The sequence below is a fragment of the Ciconia boyciana genome, chromosome 5 (assembly GCF_034638445.1).
Source record: "Ciconia boyciana chromosome 5, ASM3463844v1, whole genome shotgun sequence".
NCBI classification, from domain to species: Eukaryota; Metazoa; Chordata; class Aves; order Ciconiiformes; family Ciconiidae; genus Ciconia; species Ciconia boyciana.
The window spans coordinates 70,665,558-70,688,177 of NC_132938.1; the positions used below are offsets into that span (position 1 = coordinate 70,665,558).

General features: G+C 36.0%; 1 protein-coding gene across 1 annotated transcript in view; it reads right to left on the reverse strand.

The window, feature by feature from the left end:
* Positions 1 to 318: 318 nt before the first annotated feature.
* IL15 (interleukin 15) overlaps positions 319 to 22,620 on the reverse strand; it is a 28,599-nt gene continuing 6,297 nt past the window's right edge. The window contains exons 4-10 of the mRNA XM_072863411.1: positions 13,783 to 13,846; positions 6,994 to 7,092; positions 4,209 to 4,318; positions 2,866 to 2,947; positions 2,363 to 2,404; positions 1,213 to 1,353; positions 319 to 637 (exon numbers count right to left, since the gene is read on the reverse strand). Of these exons, the coding sequence (XP_072719512.1) occupies positions 524 to 637; positions 1,213 to 1,353; positions 2,363 to 2,404; positions 2,866 to 2,947; positions 4,209 to 4,318; positions 6,994 to 7,092; positions 13,783 to 13,846 (652 nt within the window). The 3' untranslated portion in view covers positions 319 to 523. The remainder of the gene's footprint in view (positions 638 to 1,212; positions 1,354 to 2,362; positions 2,405 to 2,865; positions 2,948 to 4,208; positions 4,319 to 6,993; positions 7,093 to 13,782; positions 13,847 to 22,620) is intronic.

The following is a 22,620-nucleotide window of genomic DNA, read 5'->3' on the forward strand; positions in this document are numbered from 1 at the left end:
GAAGTAGGAGATGAGCTAGGATCCTCTGGGAGCACAGATGGTAAAGGGATAGATTTCAGATAACAAAAATAGCTATAGCCAAATGCTTTAACAAGGTATGATAATTTTATATTAATAATAATAATAGAAGAGCGTTTCACTGCATCCCCATTCAGTTAGCCCTGAACTGATGTTCATGAGGAGGTTCCCACTGCAGATATCCTGAGATCTTCTTAAAGAATTTTGTTGAAAGTTTGGTAAGGTAGGCAGGATTTCTTTTCCGATGGACTTACCAAACAAATAAAGACACTTTAAGTCAAGAAGAAGCTTTAAACCCTGTTAAATTCCTTTCATTTATATTTCATAAGTAATATCATTTGTATGTGTTCAGTTATGAATACATTGTGAACTACAGGGATTTTATTATTCTTTGTTTACGTGTTATGCTATGTAAGTGATGTCTTTCCAGTTTATTGTTAGCAATAATCTAATTTCTCTGAGGATGTTCATGGAAGGATCTTGGTTCCCAGCTTGTGTCTTTTGGTCACTGTTTGCATTCCTTCTGTATAACCTTTACAAAACTCTGTATAAATTCTGTAAAATTTTTTTCTTCATACTCTTCACATTCTTTGCATTTTGCTGATGTTGTAGAATTCAACTGAAAAAGAAAATGCAATAGTAAAAATACTGATCTATTTGTTCTGATAGAGAACTAACCCTTGTTTTTCCTGTTTTTGTGAATAATTCCAATGCAGTCAATGGCTACAGAAAGCATTGCTGAAGACTTCCACAGTACTTATGTTCTGTGCAGCTCCTGGCTTGCTTTCTGAGTAGGATCAGCTTTCAAAGGCACAGCACTTCAGTGAGAGATGCAAGTGGCTATCCCTTTGAAAATTAGCATACTTTTCTCTATGTGTCTGAGCATACCTGACTTTAGATACTTAAGTTACAAACTGTTATTTATACATACACATTCAAACACCCTGATACATGTATGCATGCACAGTCAAAAGTATTTTCTTTGATGGGAATCCTGAAAGTGTTTTTCTAAAAAACACTAAATTCTGCTTTGTCATCGTTGTATGTGTAGCTTTTTCATTGTTATATGTACAGGTTACTGGATCCCATTTGCTTTCATCTGTACCATCCCACCTTTTCTATAACAAAAGAGGTATTTCTGCTACTAAAGAAACTCTTTTGATTTGCCTTTTTTCCACAGACTGTTGGTGTTACCTTATTTTCTAAGCTTGCATTTCCATTTTTGCATATGTTCAATACATCCTGTGTTTTACTACAGTTTTTGATAAGACATTCTTGAAGAATCACTTTCATCTCTAAGAAAAAGCATCTCATTACAGGTTCTTGGCATTCTTTCTGAAAAAAATGAAGTTGTAATAGTTTTACGATTAAAAAGGAATAAGTGAATGTAAGATATGATTTACCACAAAGTGGCTGATTTTTATTTACTGGATATCTCTTCTTACTACTCAAATACTTTTAAATATCTGCAAAAATTGGCTGTGAGAGCTAACAACATAAAGGCCAGCCGATTTGCTAAGATGAGGTGAAACGTAGTGTCTTGATGAAGAACATAGAAAAATAATTAATTAGGATAGGAATTTGGGATATAATTAAACATAGTGGAATTAAATTAGTATTATTCTCAGTAGTTCTAGCACTTTCATTCAGAGATTTGAATTCAGAATAGGTAGGGGAGAAGAGAAAGTAGATATTACCTCTATTTCACAAATTAAAGTAGCAGCAGAGGTACTGATTTCTCCATCAAGTCAACAATAAAGTCAAGAATAAGTCCCAGGTTGTCTGACTTTCATATCAGACTGTCCCACTTAAAGAAAATCTTCCTGACATTACCAGGTATTAAATCGGCCATTATAGTGGATTAACCTCTCTGGCTCAGTTCAGTTAAGAGAATGTGTGTGTGGACGGCAAAAGCAGAGACATGCACAGGTAGATGCTGACAGTTACTCTCCATATTCCACTTCTCTGGTATTTTATTCCATTAAATAGTGCATGGTGTTAAATAATCATCTTTGGAAGTATTTTCTTTGTCACTTTTTTCTCTCTCAAATTACAAACAGATGCCAACATTATTTTAGCTCTGTTTGCTTTCACAAGATCATTTTGGATCATCCCTTTTAATTGATTAGTTTTAATAGCAAGTGATTCAATAAAAATAATTAATACCTGCTTACATAATTTGTCATAAGTACTTGAACTAACAAAACTGTTCCTTCCAAGGCAAATAATTCAATTTCTGAAACTTTTCTCAAATTAGATCAAGGCTGCCTTAGGAGAAAGTTGCTAGTAAAGAAATGAAGCTATCGTATTAGACCAGTTGTGGTCAAATTTCAAGTTTACTTACATCTTCATCTGTGTTTGCAGTATATAAACTGACATCAATGTCCTAAAAGAAAACAAGAGTTAGAATTATGAACATTAACGAACAGATTTAGAGATTATAATTTAGAGATTAGCTCCAAGTTCAAAGGCCCAATCCATACAGCAAGTCAGGGGATCTTAAAGTCACCTAGTAACCTGCAGGATGGGCTTCACTGTGAGGAGGACTCATCAGAATCAAGTCCCGCAATACTTTCTCCGAAGGAGCTAACTCCCAAGCCCACTGCCCCTTTTCTTAGAAAAAGTGAGAAAGAAAATAATATTTAATCTAGAGTCCGCCATATTTGCTCAACTCCAATTCCCTTTAACCTTCTATTCCTTTGCTTCCACCCATGAAACAGCATTACACAAACACCATCCCTTTTCCTGCTCCCAGTCACTGACACTTCTTAGCTGAATACAGTGCAAAATATTCAATTATGTCTGCTCCTATGATTATATGAAATGCTGACTTTTTTATGAACTTACTTTGGATGTCTTGATCTGCTCCAGATCTTTCAGAACTTCCGCCCACTTGCAATGACCTGCTGCTGTCTTTGGTACATAAGCACTAGAACAGAAGAAAAACAGTGACCATTAGGGTAAACAGTAGATATACACAAGGTTTATTCTGAAAAAAAGAATCAGATATTATTAAGATACTATAGATACATTGTTTACATATATATATACATATGGTAAATGAGTGGGGCAGGTATATTTGATGAATCATAAAATCATATAGACACATTAAAACTGTATCTCAGAGTCACACACTGTATAAAAAATGTGTTTTTTAAAAAGGCCAGTTATATAGAACATAATGCGAGAGAAAGGTTCAACTGCTTAATGTAAAATACCTACAATTCTTTTAAAGTATACAAAAAAATCACAAATTTCAAAGTCTCTTATACTGAAAATTCCCCACCACCACCCTGCTACTATGGAATTTCTACCTTAAGCCCTGTAGAAATATTATTTGTCATTTTAGATGTAATTTTTTGTGTGCAGGAAAGCTTCCTCCTGCTATCGATAAGATTTTGCTCAAAGTGAACCACTAAAGGGAGGAAGGGAGATTTCCTTCTCCTTGGAAGATTTTGGAATGTGAATTGCAGTTTTAATGTGTCTCCACTTGGATCCTTAATTTGGATGCCTTTCAGTACTGCTGTACTATAAATAATATATGACAATGTAGGGAAAGACAAACCAATTGTTTTTGGAAGTTGGTTTAAAACAAGCAGTTGTTAAACATTTAAGCCTTAGCCAAAGGCTCAAAAATTACAATATTTTTGGGAGAGGAAAAAAAGGAGTTTTATAACAAGAATCAGAGGACACTTACCACTTTTTCGCTAGGGGGAGAGAGAGAAGAAATATCAGACCTTAGCAAACAGATTTGACTGAAGGGGCACAAGGAGAAAAGAAGCGGGGCACATAGGCCCTAGAAGCAGGGCCAGTTTTCTGAGACATGCAACTGGAGTGAGAATGGAAGGAGGCATCTCATATACATAACTCAGCATACATATTTAAAAATGTTCACGTGGTGGTTTTTTCATTGCAAAGACATATGGCAGTTGATGGAGGTCTTTAAATGCAACAATTCCAACAACTTGAGGGTTATCAGGGAGATTAGGGCCAAGATGCATTCTTGACCAGACTGAACCTAGTCAAAGACAGAATAAAGTAAGGGACCCGGGCCTATGAAGCAATGGGGGACTGCATATCATGGCAGGAGAGGATCCACTCTCTAAAGTGACCAGAGGCAAGTAGCAGCTGTAATAGTAAAAATAAATAATTTGTGTTTACTATCTAATTAACATTGACTTTGTAGTTACCATAGGAAGAAGATGATTAGTCCCATCTCATTCTTTAAAAGGCAAAAGAAATGGCTGTTCAGAAGAAGATAGAGCTGATATTGCAGACAAATACTTTTCAGGTGTGTTTTCTGAAAGACACAACCAAGATGGTAGCTTGTCACAATCTGATTTTACAGAATTTTGCTTTAGTACTGACTTAACTAACACCAATTTGACAAGATGTCCAATCAAGACAACACTACCTGTCGTGTGTAGATTGAAAGACCAACTCATTTGTAGCTTGCAGAAATTTATAATCACTTTACAAAACAGTTGGTAGAAAATCAGATGCTGAAGACACATTCCAAAAATCTGAACTCATCCTGGGCTCCCTATTTATTTATCTATTTATTTATTTATCTCCCTATTTATTTAGTGCAGACTGCACTTTAATGCAGGGACAATATTAAAGAACTTTTGTTTTGTTTTCCGTCCTGGAGATCTTTCCCCTGGCTACTTTTTGCTACCCAAATTCTATGAATTACCTACAACTAAAACATTACCTACATTATTGTGGTAGCATATATATGAAACTCTGCATCGAATACATCAAATGCTATAGTTACGTGTATAGATCTTAAATATAATATTTAGATATAGTATATATTTATACTTCTTTACATAGTGTATGTAAATCTAATAGTGAGAAGTGATGCATTTAAGAATTCTGTCAGTGGAGTCTGGCAACTGGAAATAAGGAGGAGGCGAGAGCTTTGCATTGACCATCAGCAAATATTTCACGGTGCACAGCCTGGGAACCTTTGTTCCAAAGTCACAAGCCCTTTGATTTAAGCTGATACAGTTCCTTCACAGAGCTAGGTTAATTATCTGCAACTGTGCTTTTGATCCAAGGTTTTATTTCTTATCATATGTGCAACACTTTTATATTAACTGACTCAAATGATGGTTCTTTAGCAGTAGTTTATTTACATACTATTGCAAGTGAATATTTAAAAATGGACCAGAGAACATAATAAAACAAGAGCTAGCACTGTGCAGTGGTAAAATATGAAAATGGGAGGTCAATCCATACATTGCCAGGTTTGCAGCTAACTTGCTGAAAGCCACCTAACTGTTATTAAAGCATCTACCGGCAAAGTCAGGAGAGTAATACTTTCATGTGTCACAGGGGACTTCTCAGGGGTATTTGTAACAAATATTTGTTACTCTCTTAAATAGAAAATGTTTTAAATACATTGCAATTATTTTGTTTCCAAAACACAAAGATATAGCCGAAATAGTAACCTAATCACTACATAAATTCCACACTCAATAATGGAAAGCAGTGCCAGACCCTTGTATCACCCGTGTGTGTCCAAAACCTGTTAAATAAGACGTATGTAAATGAATGATAAGTAGATAATCTAAATTAAAGTAAGGCCAGAGCAAGTAATCTCTCATCCATCTTCTGAACTATTTCAGTATGGAACATGCCGTGGTTTTGTTACCCAAAGTGTGTCTAAAAAGAAGGCTCAACTGTTACTATTTCCACAACAAACGGAACTCGAAAATATGTGAAACCAAAATATTAAGTATATATAAATACAATAAATATTTTCCAAACATACAAGAATGTAATGGGAAAGAAATATTAACTGCTTGGCTCTGGTCAAAAGAGCTAAATCATTTTGTTATAGTATGACAGAAAGACTGTAACTTTTCCACAGTTAATATTGTTTGATCTGAAATTTGTCATGGTGTTGGTTTTGTTTTTTTAAAAATCTGCATACTAACTGTTTTGATTCGATTTGCCAATCCTTAAAAAATATCCTATTTTGGGTTTTTGCCTTTTTTTTATTTAATTGAAGTTCAAAAGTAGCCTTATGGGGAAACTTAAAGTATATTTAAAGAAATTTAAAATCTGATTTGTTGGATACGGCTGAAGAAAACATGTTTTAATCCCATGTTTAAATTTTTTAAAACATGTTTTAACAAAATTATTTAAAATGTATTAGAAACATTTTACAGTAGGTAAACATTTTGATCATTTTACAAGCCAGTTTTTATCAAATGTGATGAGGTGGCTACAAATGAAAATATGTTGGGTCCATAAGCATTTATGGACAGCTTTGTGTTTCATAATTAGTATTATGGGGCCTTAAAAAGCTGATTTGAGAGGGAGTTCCAGTGCAAATGCATTGTCAAATTTACACGGTAGAACAAAGTGTTCAAGGTGAGGAAAATAATACATTACAGTACCCAATGAATAATGGGCCAGGGTTATCATTAGTTTGTCATTTGTTTCCTTTTTTAAATAATTGTTCACAGTGATGACAATGGAACACTGTGTTCTTAATGATTAATGACATCTTGATCTATGGTTTCCTTAAATATCATGGGTAACTATTTTACTGTAATTAAATAATCATTGCTAATTTAAAATAAAACCTTAGTTTTTAGAAGTAATAGAGAACTTGTACTGATTGTAAAATATATAAAAAATATACTACATGCATACTCTAAAGGATATTCCATTTGTTTATAGAGAAAGAGGTTCTTAACATCCAGTAGATCACCTAACACATTCCTTTCAGCAATTCGGGGCCATTTTCTACTCGAATTTCTTAATTATTTCATCCAAACTATCATTCAACAACACAAGGAATGTTAGCTCACTTACATGCTTTGACAAATTATTTTCCTGCCTTGAACACACATTGTTATAATTTAAAACTTTCCTTTGGCTAGTGTCAGTTTTTCATTTCTTACTCTGTTTAACCATTAACCAATTCCTCTCTGTCTTCATTACATCTCTGATACTTACTCTTGTTTTATGGAAGCTTGAACTTTGGACAAGGGAGCAGCTCGTATTTATATACGTCCATATTTTTATCTGTAGCTTGTGTCCTGATAACCTGCAACTCTATGTTAAGGATTAAAGCCTTTGTAAGTGAATATATGTTATTCAAAAATGCAATTAAGAGTTATGATATACACAATAATCTGTTTGGAAAAGGAATGCTGTTTTCTTATAACGAAGTTAAAATGAAGCACTTCAAGAACAGTTACCACGGAGTAATATCTAAGTCACAGTAGTACTGTTTTCTCTTTAAAGAAGCAAACGTATAAGCAAATTACAAAACTTTTCTTTAACAAGGCAGAAAAGTTGCTGATTTTGCTGGTTTGGCTCTCACAAAAACTATAAGTCAAAAGAAAATATTCATAGATCTTTACAATATTTAAGTTACATGTGAAGGAAAGTACTGAAAGCTAAAATTCCACGTCTTTGCCTTTATACCATATATCTAAATTTCTTTATTAAGATTTGCTTACAAATTTCTCATTGAATCCTTGAGATGTGATATTTATAATTAAGAAAATTTAGTTCCTGTGCAAGTTGGTTTTATCTGCAAAGGTCCACTATTTTTTATTGCTTATTTTGAACGGTATTTTTATTCTTAGAGAATTTAGATCCCGAACTTACAAGTCCTTGACCACTTCTTGTTTATGTGTGCATATGCTTTCAATAGTGTTCTTCAGTCTAAAACAGCTCTTTCCTTCATTGGGTTCCCTTTCGATAAGTAGACAGCAGTCTCTCTCAGCCTCCATTTTGCTAGACTATTGTACTAGGTCTGGTCGGGATGGAGTTAATTTTCTTTATAGTAGCTGGTACGGTGCTATGTTGATTTGTGACCAAACCAGTGTTGATAACTCACCAATGCTTTAGCTATTGCTGAACAGTGCTTGCAAGGCCTTCTCTTTTTCTCACTCTACTCTCCCCTACCACCCCAGCAAGTAGGCTGGGGGTGCACAAGAGATTGAGAGACAACATGGCCAGGACAGCTGACCCAAACTGAGCAAAGAGATACATCATACCATATAACATCATACCCAGCACTAAAAGGAGGGGGGGAGTTTTTCAAAGGTAACCATTGCTTGGAGACTGGCTGGGCATCGGTCTGCTGGTGGGAGGTGGTGAGTGTTTGCTTTTGCATTACTTGGGGTGTTTTTTTCTTTTTTTCTTTACTTATTAAACTCTCTTTATCTCAATCCATGAGTTTTTCTCACTTTTACCCTTCCAGTTCTCGCTCGTGTCTGGCTGGGCCAGGGAGTGAGCAAGCAACTGGGTGGCAGCTTAGCTGTCAGCCAGGGTCAACCCACTACAATTACACAATGTGATCTCTTGAAGACATTTGCCTCCATTTCCATGATCTTCCTAGCAGTCCTCATCTACTCATTTTTCTTGAAAACAAGTGACCAGAAGCATACAACATACTGAGATCTCACGAAGGATTTAGAAACTGGTGCTAATATCTTCACCTTCCACGGAAAATAGGGAAATGGCTAGTGCCAGTGTTTTCTTCATGGCTGTATCACACTGGTGGCTCATCCTTCAACAGTATGTTCCCCTGCGAGAACTTTATATCTATGTCTTTCAGAATCCTGGAAAGTCTGAAGGATCTTTCACTATTTGCAAAATACCCTCCCCTCCAAAAAAAAACCCAAAAAGCCAAAGTCTAACCTGGTTAATTTTTGGTTACTCTCAATTTATCCCTAACTGCTTGACCTCTAGCACACAGCTTTTTTCTTGATCAGTCCTTTCTCCTTTTGCCTCTGGGCTTTCTGACTAGTCTCAATAGTGCTGATAGGCATCACTAGTCCTTCCATTCGTTACTCCTGTAAGCAAATCATCCTCCTCAGACTGTTCTCTCCTGTGACATCCTGTATTCCATTTTTGTTCATCCTTAGCTTCTTGGTTTCCTTCTCTTTTTTGTGTGTATGATGTGTTGCTCTTCCCTTATTTGTTGCCAGGTAATGTTTTGTTTCTACCCATTTCTCGTCTTCATTCTCTAGCGCAATATACTTCTTCTTGCACATTATTTATCCTATTTTATTCAGCCTCTACTTCTGCCCCGTTCCACAGATGTGTCCCCTCAACTCTTTCTCTTTTACTTCTTGTGCAACAAAGGACTGTAAGTATTCTCTTTTCTCTGTTACTGCTGCAAATTTCCCTCTAAAACCATACCATCACCTCCAGCTCTCTCTAGTCCTTGGATGTTTTATTGAGCAACATCTCAGGCATAAAGTGTTTTTTCAGATCCATATTCAAGTACTGTCTACATCGTGCAGAGCTGAGTTCTACACCCATTCATTTGTATGGTTTCTGCAATTCTGCTCCTTCAGTGTCTCCTTTGCCACAATAATTACAGCCTCCTTTAGAGAACTCTGCCTCCTCGCCCAACAAAATCTCATCCTACGGTTCTTGTTCTGCTGTTCTCCATTGGCTCCACTAATTAATTTTTCTGTCCTCTTGTGCTAGGGAAATCCTTTTCAAGGGGACAAATCATGCAGTAGCTGCACAACTGGAATGCTGTGTCTATTTAAGGTTGTGTATTACGCATACTATTTGAGCTCCTTTTCTATGCTTAGAAGCATAGAGAGCATTTTTAATGTCAGAATCTATAACATTGGGAAGAAAATCAGATGTTTTTCCCATTTGTATCCTACTCTTGTAAAAAAGAAGCTTTTTTTTTTTTTTAAAGATTTTTTTTTCAGGAGAGAAGCCATGGAGAGTAAAGATTTCATAAACTAATGGAAGTGACTAAAAAAGGAATGGAGCCCATAAAGAAAGCAATACTTCTGAACTAGATAGATGTCTCAGTATTGAACCCTTAAATAAGTAATTTTGAAATCAAATTTTCATGGATCACGAGTAAGTTTTAGAGGAAAGACATGTTCTTAGTGCCTTGTTATGGAGTAAATGCTGGAAAACACTGCAAGTCAAAGGAGCAGACTCATTGAAGGATCTCTCTGCTCTTTCATTCCTAAGTTCTTCTAGACAGTTTAAAGGGAACAACCAAAGGGAAACAAACAAACAAAAAAACCCCCTGAATATGAATTAGTGTCAGAATGTATTTATTCTGATGGGATACAATTCAGAGATAAAATCAGAGAACCACATTAATGTACTCTGAGACAATAAGAAACTCTATGCTATCTATAGGTGCAGCCCTCTAAACACACCTTGAGAGTAATTTCATTTGTGTGTTACCAATATCAACAGAAAGTAATATTTTTCTATGATGGGATCTAGTATCAGGGCCTTACATCTTTTCCCAATTTCTACAGACTATTGCCATCTATCAAAGAAACATCTTTTACAGCTCTGGCAAGTTCTGTTCTGAACACCATTTGATGCAGCAACCATTAAAAAGTTGCTTCTTTGCTATCATGGTGACTGAATTCATTACGATTCCATGGCCATTTTAGTTCCTCTTCTCCCTTCCTACCCATCTTTGCATAGAAACCTAGGAAATCAGCCCTCAAGCTCCACCAGGTGTTACCAGCAGTTCTCCTCCTCAAGGTTTGAAGGCAAAGAGAGAGCTTTCCATGTTTCTGTCTAGCTTGTACTTACTGATCCAGAAAGGAAGTCAGTGGAATTACTGAGTCTTAAACTGAATCACATGCTTGAATGCTTGTCTGGATGAGAGCCAAAACATGCCTTAGATTGTTATGTCTTCAAGCCTTTATTCCGCAAAGCTAAAGTGCTCTCCCAGAAGTTTTGTATTTAGCTAGAGTTAGGCAGGCTAAAGCATTTTTGCAGCTGCCATTTTAAAATTGGGCATTCTTTAAATATTATGCCTATTTGATTACTTCCCCTTCATCCCCCTCCCCCCAAGAACTACAGCTTTCCTTGTTTTTATTATATAGTGGCGACTCTCCTGTGGAGTACTATTCTACCTGGCTCATTCTGCTTATACGTGAGTAGTGTTGATCTTCAAAAGAGTATTCTCAGCAATCAGCATGGCAGGAAACTCTTTCGGTTTAATCATTTATGCATTTATGTGTCCTTGCTTTGCTTAAATAATTGTTGATTTTCTTCTGACAGTCATCCAGTAGGAATTCCTTCTCCTATATGCTCTTGCTAACTGGCATTTATGCCAGAAAGTAGAGTTTGCAATGACTGTTTGAAGATTTTGCCAAAAGGTCACAGAGTCATTGCTATTCTACTCAATACCTTAAACAACAGAATCTGAAATGTAAGAAGTTAAATATTTCCTTTGACCTTTTTTTGCAAAACATGCTTGAGGCCTGGGGCTCATACCATTGCCTTATGAAGATGTGTCCTATACTTGGCTATAGGCCTGAGAGGAAGTTTATCCTTGGTGCAAAGAATGATTTTATGCCTTTCCAAAGAACCTTACAGTCATAGTAGCAGTGAAACCCAACACAAGTGCTGCAGTATTTAAGGATAAATATTACTAGTTGAATATAAGTATGAATATTATAAATTAAGAGCTTTCCTTTTAGTCCATCTGCTTTCACTAATTTGTCAGTCACAGTCTCAGAACAATGCATATTCCATGACCTCTTCCATTAATAGCTCTGCTTGAAATAGGGGTGCCAGGTCCCCATTTATATGATTGAGAGATCAAGACATCAAACATGTTGCTTACTCCATAGGTTAGACTTACCCCTTGCCTGTCAATTCAGGATCTCTCTTAAGCATTTTTTGCCAGTGGGCAAAATCCAGCCAGAAAAGAAAGCTAATACATGTTCCTTTCTTTTTACATCCTTCCATGTAATGTCAGTCTTTTCAAGGTATCAATCACTTATTAAATTATGAAAGATCAACTTAATGTTGTCCTGATGCAAGCATATATCATATTAATGGTAGGTTTCCTTGACAAACACTGTGATTGATAAACAGAGAAGCCCCAAATTTTGGTAGTGGCAAAATTAATGAGTTAAAGGCACGGTCAGTAAAGTAAAGGTGTACTTTACTAAAGTGAAGTCAGGAAGTACACAGCAAAAAACTCATTTGTAGGGCACAGATGGTTAGCTTTGCCCATTTATCCCCAAACGACCCCCCTCAGGATGCAATATGCAATAATTAGTGAAAAGACCTTTCAGAGTATACTCTCCTGGATTAGTAAGCAGCTGAATCACAGGAGATTCGAAATGTAAAGGACATTAATAAAACACAAAAAAAGGAGCCAGAACTAGTCAGTGCTGAAGTTTGTTTAGCAAAATGTGTCCTGATCTATATATGCCATTAGGCACTCCCTGTAAATATTATTTGTGGTATTTTTATGCCATGGCAACAAATATTCAACAGGGAATGAAAATACAATTAGGGATAAAATTTTTGTGCATTTAGGGATAGGATGTTAACATCTAAAACAGTGCCAAACACAGAAACTTAAACAGTAAAAAATATAAAGGATGTCATACTGATGCATAAAAGTTGGAAATCCTGAGACCATAAAATAGTTATCACAGGAGCAACTGCTGAACAAATACTATCTCATTCTTAGCAAAATACTCAGCTCAGAGACTGTATAATATCATATGCTAATAGAGGTCTGTAACACACTTGTAATAGACAGAAGACTAAAAATAGCAAATGCAGTTCTCAAAATGGTAAAGTAAGGCAGTATTTTCAGAGCTTTTTTGAAAAAGGAAAATTATAATCTATGACCCTCTCTTATAGCAATACTTTTACTGGAATTTACTGGATCCTGAAGTAAACAGGCAGGATGTAGTTTGAAATACTCTACTTTTTCTTGTGCTTTTATTCTTCTTTAAAGAGCAGAATGAAGTCCTAATGTGTGTCAATTGCCATAGCTTTACTGAAACCAATGAAGTTATTTCCATTTCCAGAGTTGTTGAGAATTTGACCAAAACGTTAACCTGGGAAAAACAAATTTATTGAACAACCAAGGAAAGCAGCACACAAACTTCCAAAAGAAATATTGTAAATAGATCAATAGGCAGAAAAAAATAGTATCAGGATTAAAAGAAAGAAGAACAAAATTTCTCTACTATAGATTTGTTTCATATTTCTGCATAGAAAAGGCAAACAAATTTGGAAATGAAATTATTTCTGCTTTATATTACTCTAAATCGTTCTTAGTTTCTTGCCTTAAGATACAGGAAAATTGATTATTGGAAAAGCTGTAGTGTGTGCTACAGAAGCCTCCCCCTCTCATGTAAATTTTGAATGTATTTTTGTGGAATGTAATAAATTATGAGATTGCACACTGAACCACTTTTTCTATATGTATGCAAGTGGTGAGTGCAATACAGTAGTTGTCTTTATTTGAGGTTTCTTCAATTTGTATAGGTGATGGTTTTCCTTCATTTCTTGGCAGCCAAACCCAGAATGTACAAAGGAATGGAAGAGGTTGTGTTGTGTGCAAACTAATGAGAGCTGAAGCAATACTAAATTATATTAAGCTGGCTTCTGTATCATAGCTCTTAAAAAAGAATAAATGGTAGTCATAGTTCTTAACACTGCAGCACAGCAAACTTCAAATTTTCTTTTGGACAGGGTAAGATGAGTCGACAAGCGAGTACATTCATTTAGACAAAAGTGTTCTTAAAAAGACTGAAAAAATGTACTTCACAGGGATGTTAAAAGCATTTGTATCTAAAATAATTGGCAATACTGCAAAGCACAAATAAATCCCTGTGTGCCTTTATATTATAAAGCTGTGTGGAACAATGTTATTGAAAAGGAGTAAACTCTTGGATAAAATTACGAATCTGCACTCTGAGATTGCTTACTTCATTGATTTAACATACAAGATGTTAAGCCAAAGGAACTCACTTTGTTGATGGTAATTAAGTGATAATAAATGTTTCCGATATGCTCATACAAGACGCAAGATAAACTGTAAGAGATGAAATACACATTGTAAGTTTAAGCCATGACCACACTGCAAAAAATCAATCAATTCCATTGAATTAATATATATGTGTGTATATATATATATATATTATTTACAGAGTTATAGTTAGTCTGCTAAGTGAAAGAAACATTTTGGGAGATAATGGACCCTGCTAGAAAAATTACTTCTTACAAGTTGGAAAGTGCACATCTTCACATCAACATCAATCAATCAATCAAAAAATTAGTCTCATTTTCAAAATGGACTGCTTTTGACAGCTCCCACTGAAATAAATTCCTGATTCAGCTGTAGGGAACTGGTCTAGTAAATGTGCCATATCCACCTTGTGGGAAGGCATGAGAGGAGGATAAGCTAAAGATAATATTTCCCCATAGTCTTTTTTTCAAGCAAGTTTTTTTCAGCACTTTCAAACGGTAAAGCTAGAAATTAGTTCTATGTCATTCTAAGCAAGGGCTGATACAGCGTTTGATCTGCTGCACAAACATAGTCTCTCCTTCTTAAAAAAAAAAAAAATTACCAAAGATATTAATAACTGCATGTCAGGCTGTTTGCCTGAGCAATACTTGGTTTGCTGAAGGCAATATAGCCCTGCTATATGTCTTCATATATAATGTCTTATATAGGCTTTTCTTTGCTCTCCCACCAGGACTGCTTACTGCTTGCTTGCCACCAAAGGAAAGTATCTATTTGTCCTGAATGGAAGCACAACATTGCAAACTAAGTTGCTTTGTTGTCTTTGTAAGAACAGCTAATAGAGTTTGATTTTAGCAGATATTCACCCAAATGCCATGTAAGGTCCACATGGTTGGTAAAGCTAGAATCAAATTTAGAAGTCACCAAAAATATGGCCATTCACATACAGCCTGGCACCTTCTGGTCTTAAAGCCAAGATAGGCATCATGCATAATACACATAGAGACAGGTGGCAGAGTGCAACTGAAATGAAAGCAGTAAGGAAAATTCACATGAATTATCACAGATGAGTCCTAAGCTGCCACCTGGCTTCTGAAACTTCCCCTGACTAAATGTTTGAAGACCTTAAGACTTAGCTTTATACTGAAGTCTTATGATTGCATTCTCTATGACTCATGCTATTAGTAATAAATCTCTGGACATTTCAGTGTGGGACCACAAGAGGCCAAGGAACCAGCTGACTCTGTCCACGTAAGCATTCCTCTGTTTTTTTTTGAAAACTGATAGCACTGGGTGCCTATTTTCATATGGGAACAAAATCAGAACAAAATGAGGTTGTGTTACACCTATCTCAGATCAGAACACACCAGCACACTCTTGCTACTTGCAAAGGTTACAGCAACTCCCAAACCAAAACCAGAGTTGTCATCAATGCAAACACTTATTCTAAGGATCAAGATAGCGCAATAGGCTTTTTCACCAATGTTCCTAATGCCCTCTCCATAAGACATGCAAACTGGATAATTGACATAGCAGACAGTATGGCTGAAATATGTGTAGTGAAAAATTTTACACTTTCTTTCCCTAAAATCAGGAACTTCTACATTTGTAATTGAGCTCACTGATTTTTGCTCCAGCTTTCCTCTCCAGAAGTTGAACTTCTGAACTGCTGAACTAGACTTCTCCTCCTGAGAACACTCACCTAGAAGTTTTCAACACTTGTGCAAGAACAGGTCCAGCACCATTTCAGTCCCAAAACCCAAAACTTTCTTCTTAATTTTTTTGCAAAATTTTACATCTGTTTGATTTTTCCGAAGCAAATTAGCCATTCCCGCAACTCTACAGGACTCCTGCTGTATGCCGTCTCAGAAAGTCTTTCTTGCAAATTGATTAGGCCAGATTTAATACTATTATTTGTTTTACACTTGGATATTGAGCCTGCAAGTTGCTGTGTCTGCTCTTTTCCCACTGGGTTTTCTCCCTTTTGCTTTCAGAGCCTGACTGACATTACTGATCTTTGTCTTAGACTTGTATAGGCAGCCAATAACAGTTTTGCATCAGAGTAGCCAGGCAGAAGTCGTCTTGTTGAAAACCTGTTTTATATTAAAGCTTCTTTACACAGCTTCTGTACACTCAAAGGCCTACAGAAAATCCTGTTGTAAGATGTCACACATAATGACTCTTCATTAGCCCCTGCTGGTCTCCAGGTAGTGTGTACCTTACGGGTAAGCTGGACTAGGCAGATGAGAAAGGGTTATAGTCCTTACAGGTTAAAAAGTAGGTACGTGTCCCTGATACAAATTAGAGAAGCACATGGAATTTAGGGATAGCAGAGCTGACTGTAAGGAAAAGTCCTCTAGGCCCGATGTCTCCAACTGCAGCCAGTTGTGAATGCGAGGGAAGAGTATACTAATACCTTCCTGATATATCCTCCAACTTCCAGCAAAGGAGAATGCATATAAAACTTGTCAGATCTGGGGCTAGTGTTTTCAAGTTTGTAACTTCTCTAGCCTTTTTTCCCTGCTGTTTATTAGCATAGACAAATACTTGCTTTTTAATGGATTTTTTAGAATTTTACATAGCAGTTTCTTCTACGTAAATATTTTTTTCAGCTTATATTTCAAATTTTGACAGGCAATGTTAAGTTCTAAACTTAAAATATGATGGTAAGTAATTTAAAAATGCAAAATGTTGCATTAATGAGGCCTCTTCATAATGTAATTTTCAAAAGAATACTGCCTTTACAAGCATGTATAACCTAAGAGAACATATCTTTCATTTTTTAGGTCAGCTTGAGTTTTCTAAAAGTCACAATGTCACTATCTTGGGTAAACATACATATTATTTTCAGACATTACAATGGAACAAATGCTGGTATTTACCCTTTTTCCGAAAAGAAGTATTTCATTTATTTGCGGTTCCGATCTATTTATTTTATTTTCAGTTCACCAGGCACTGTGAGAACATTTTCATCATTTGAAATAGCTATTTCAAAACTAAGCAACCTAGTTGAAAAAGAGAAAACAAACTTTATTTTCTCTTAGTTGCAAACTATTAATAAAAAAATACATGGAAGGGCTATAATTTACTAATTCTAAATACCTCGGACAATGTATCATATTTTCAAGATTACTTTTGGCACCAAGGCAGGCACGTATAGAATTCTTCAGAGCACATAGCAAAGTTGCATCCCATAGACCCAAGCTTGTGATCAGCTGAAGGATTGATAAATATCAGTTTATTCTATTGGTTTCAGTAAGAGTGAGGCATTTATACTACTCAAATGCCTCGCATATTTTTTCCAAAGGTGCTTCCCTGTCCTTCAGAAAATCTGAGGGATACTGAGCAAAAAGAATAATCTATTACTTTGAGAATGCTCCTTTTTTCTTCTATATCAGAAATAGTTTATCTACTCATTTTTAACTCATACAAGACGAGATTCAAATATTCTTTGAGCATGTTACTTCCATTCCCATTTCTTTGGAATGAAGGCTGACAAAACTTGTAAGCAAATTACAAAACAAACTAGGAAGCAAAAAAGTCATCATTTGCAAACTTATAGGATAAAAACATTGTAACAGTTTAGAATCTGAGTGTATAACTTACAAAATTGCTTAAGAAATATGGCATGTTATGTTTTTTTCTGGTTAGAAATACTAAGTAGTACGTTTAAAGTAAAGGTTTCATTTGCAAAAGTTTTTAGTGGTTATGTGAACTAGAGAAAATCACCCTTTCTTTAGAAAATAACTGAAGTATAAACAGAAATCAAAATTAAGATCCATGATTTAAACAAAGGGGTTTTTGTTTGCTGATATTTAACTCAGGACAAAATCGGTGTCTTAAATTGCTTTGAGATAAATCAGTCTGTCCCAGTTCTTAGATGCCACCGTACTTTCGATATGTTATGAGCACTGAGCTGTTAGGAAAGGTACTGGCAAAAACCTTCAGATCCTAGAAAGCACAGAGGATCACTACTAGCCCTCCATTTTGTTGGATCACCTTATTGTTGAAAAGTCACTTTTACTAAGTGTAATACAGAGCTTGAGTTGGCCTTCTTGACATTTATACATCAGTTCATTTTCAACGCTGTATCTTAGAGTGGTAGTCAAATTATCTATTAGTATCTTGTTAAAAATTGTCACATATGCACCGCACATAAATTTGCATTATTGTCAAGTCAGTCATCTTTAGCTGGATGAAAACTACTAGAAAACTGCTTTGTCCTCGCTATGACCCATATATCTTGAAATCACACACAGTTTAAAATGAGACCTGAAATATTCATGTGTCATTTAAATTATGTAAAATAATCTACAGGCATCCATAAAATCTTACGAATCTGAGAGATATTTTCAGTTACATGAAGGCAGGAGATGAGTGGGGGTTTTGTCCTTAAAAAAAAAAAAAAAAAAGAAAACAGAAAAAAGAAATAATTGTTTCAAAAGTAGAACTTGAGAAAAGTTTCACAACGATTCCCTTGGGAAAAAAAGTCTCAGATACTTGAAGAGTGAATGTATCAGTAGTGTACATGCTCTAGACATTTCCATTCTGTCACCATACATTTATAATATGTTCAGGTAATGTTAGATAACCCCTAACCAAGATAACAAATGTTAGTAGCATAGGGTTTTTTGAGTACAATGCACAAGTCACGTGTTTTTGAGTATGGAATAATAGGAGAGAGTAGGAAAGCCAGTAAAGCTGCCTGGATTATAGGTATCCAACTGCTGAAGATTGTTTTCTCAAAGCTCAAGATAAATTTGAATACTAGAAAGGAGAGCTACACTTTGTGTTCTGATCAGCTAGAGGGAATGCAAATGGTAACAGCAGGTACCCATAACAGAATTTTCAACTGGGTTTATGCCCATGGAGAATTCAGAGCCAGTGCACCATAGCTCTTCACTAGGGTTTCCCTGTATTCTCTCTAGCTCCCAGCTCCTTGCTTCTGCCTGGTAAGGAAATGAAAACAAACAGATTGATTTTAAACCACTGGCTCCTACAGGGAGAAATGATGGCATCAGCTGAGGAACGTGTATAAAATCAATGTCTGTAGTGGTGACCCAACTGTTTTATATTCCCAAAACATTTTTGACTAATCGAGGTAGGTGTCCATTCAGTGACAGAATAGATGTGGTAGAAATCACATTCACACCAGAACACGGGGTAGGTTCAGCCTATGCAGATCACCGCCTAGCTCCTGGTGCTACTTTCTGAAGTCGTGGTGCTGAAGAAAACCTCTAGAAGGTCCCCTTCATCCTCAAGCTGGTAATCAGAAGTATTCTATACTAAATTACATCACAATAACTTATAGAGACAACACAGATGTTTCAAGAATCCTCCACTTGAAACTGAGACAAAAATCATGTAAATATAGCAACTTGACATATGTTTTCCTTCAAAAATAACAAATTCCTCTCCTGATCTAAGGTGCCTTGTCCCACAGCTGAGCTCTGAGGCATCTTCTTATACAGAGCTTGCTATTGAGAACAGTCCTCAGTTCTCCTCTTTCTCCCTCCGGTCTTTGTCAGCTCCAGCTTGCACATCACTCTTCCTCCAACACATAAGCATACACTGTATTTCTGGCTAGGGGAATAAGCCAATCCCTCTCATAAATCAGGATGGCGAGGGCAGAGACTTGTCACGTCTCTCTCGTTATTCAGGAGTACTAGACCCCAAATGCTTCATCACATCCTGAAAAACTTTACATTAAAAAATTCCAGCCTTTATGAAAGGCTGGGGGTATTCCTGAGATGAAGTTGTCAGTGAAAATGTCTCCCAAAATGAGGCCAAGTTTAATATCTTCACTGTATTTTCTTCAAGTTTTACCATACAAATTAAATAAGGGTGTGTTCCGTGATAAGATTTTGTTTCAGCTTTTACAGAAAATAAGTGCTAGACTGAGTCACTAAAGTCTTCTTTTTAATCTCAAAGTTAACCTACACAGAGTCTTCATAAAGGTACGTGTCTCTTCCTCTGAAATAGACTCTTTCTGTATGATATTGTTAACTCTTGTGTATTTGAATTCTATTTTTAGAAAGGGTGAATGCAATAACTTTTTAACTATGTAATTTAGCAGAAATAGAACCAAGCGCTTTGATTCATGCACCAATCAAAGCAGAATAGCTTAATGCATCCCTTTAATAATCTAAAGCCTTACAGTTTTTATAGAGCTGTGAGATCTATTTAGATGTTTTCTAGCAATGTTTTGGGTCTGGTATAAATTTTCTTCGATAGTCATATTCTGACCTGATAGCAGCATGCTGTATATCAGAATCTCAGTAGTATATGAATGGTCTTGAAGATTTTTGGAAAAAGAGAATTTGCCCATTCCTCCTAACCATCTCTGATGTGATGTGGCAGATGTACATTCTTCTAAATTTCCTACCTGCTTTTAATTGTCCTCCATGTGTCTGCAGGAGCTAGGCAGAAGTGAGCAAAGCCAAGCACAGGAGATCAAAATCAATGGAAAAAAATACCAGGAAGCTTCAGCAGTTTTCCTGAAGCTGTGTTTGTTTACTTTAATTGTAATGATCTCCTAATGGTGTGAATTTCTCAATTCATAGCATATTCATATTCCTTTTGTTTTACAATTGCAGAGGATACTGATTAACATTCAGTCAGAGGATAAGCTCATTTAAAGGATAGTTATTGAGTCACTTCCAAATTGTGGTTAAGATTTCACTAACAAAATTTCACTAGTACACAGCCAACTCTGTGTGTCTGATTTTTGTCTTTTTTAAAGTGGAGCGAATAATAGGAATTAATTTCAATAATTTTGTATGCTGTTTAGTTACTTGAATAACTGCATGATTACTATCAGAAAAAGGTAATAGCTTCGCTGAAACCAACTGATTGTATTTGTCTCTCTTTGAACTCATTTTTTAGAAAAAAGTGGAGATCTCACCTGCATTTTCAAAAGACTGAAATTTTTTTTGAGAACTCATACTTTATGTTAATGCTGTACTACTTTTTGTCTGATGGTAGCACCTGAAAACATCCACTAAGATGGAACCTAATGCGCTAAACTCTAAACTATCTAAACCAGTAATTAAGGCTAATTTTTTCCAAAAGAGATTACAAAATACCTCAACGAGTCAGACAAAATGCAAAAAGGAAGGAGTTGTTATGCCATTTTTATTGTTGGAGAACTGAGACACAATAATATTGCTTTAATGGCCCCTGGTCACGCATAGAATTTGTGGAGATTTCAGAAAGTGAACTGAATTCTCCTGAATGCCAGTGTGGATTCTCAGGTGAACAAGCATCCTGCTCCTTAGAAATTACATTAGTTTCTCCTCTGGGCTCACACAGTGCAATTGTTCTTGAGAGATTGGCTACTAAACCAAACACTTTGCAGTTAAAATCTCAGTGACACCTAGGCCAGGTTTCAATGGTCTTCAGACACTGCATTCATTTATCATGCAGTACCATAGTACTAATGTCACAGACTAAAAGAGGCTTCTGGGAGTCCAGTTCCTAGTTCTAAGACAAAACCAAATGCTGATCTCTCTCCCTTTTTTTTTTTTTTTGAGATCTTTGCCTACTACCTAATGCTTCTAGAGAAGATTCTTCAACATTCTTAGGGAGCTATTTGTCTCGTAACACATATGACAACTGTGTATCACAGCTTAATCTCTTGTAGTGGACTTGTGGACATGTGGACTCTTGCTTCTTAAAATGGAAAAGGATATGAAAAAGAAGATTAAAAACTTTCAAGGACATCTAACTATTGCCTGTTGCCAGCATATTCATAAGAACCTCTGAAAGGGAAGCTGCTGGGCAGAATGGGTAAGTAAAAGATAGCACTGAATTTGGATTAGCCTGACCTTGCTACTGCTTGAATTGTTTTCTGCTGACTAAACAAAAATTTACTCCTAATTTATTTGGCACTTTGAGGATTTTTTTTTTTGTTAAAGACTGGCAGATAAAATGGCCAAACTCAAACTTTTACAGCCCAGAGAATGTACTCTTTTCTCCTGCTTCTTTCTTTGTCTGCCATTGCTGCAGACATCTGTAATTTCCAGGCCCTGTTGGTTACTTCACTTGGTGCTCCCAGGTGGCAATGTGAGTGGGATTTGAAGAGTAGAGCAGAAGAAAAAACATCTGTTGGGGCTCACTAAATATGAGGAAGATAATGTAGTATTTGCTGATATGAGATACAGGATTTGAGGCCAACAAACAGGCTATCATGTGTGGTAGGATCATCTGTTGACTATTCTAAGGAGGGGACATAATATTGAAAGCTGAGAAAAAAAGTCACAGGATATCTACAATGGAAAAAAACCTCAGATCCCAGATCTTCATGTTTGAAAAAAGAATAGTAGCTGGGAAGGGGAAGCACAAATTATTTCTAATTAATGAAGTAATGATATTAAGTGAAGCGAAAGGCACATTCTGCCGTAAAGCAAATAAAGACAGGAAGAAATGACTTAAGTCTAAAATGCCATAGCATACCTGTCAAGTTATGTTGACAAATTTATCTGCAGATCAACAGCAGATGAGATGAGAAGTATTGTGGATGATTAATATGATTCGGGATCTTAATTTTGACGTATTATTTGGTCATCTCTCCTTTGCATTAGTATGATGATGCAAAATGAAATTGCCGTTTCTTGTTACAGCAAACTTTAAAATCAGACCTCTTTAGTAGCACAGAAAGTTGTATCTTGGAAGGACTAAATCCACCAAAATAGGCTGGGAAAGTCTAAGATCAGCCAAATTATGGCACAACCTTTCAGCATTCTGAATTCTGAATAGAAGCAAGAGAGCAGGGCAATGGGGCAATTCTCTAACTATGTGGAACAGGATAATGAGGTAAGAAACATCTCTTTTGTATGAAACAA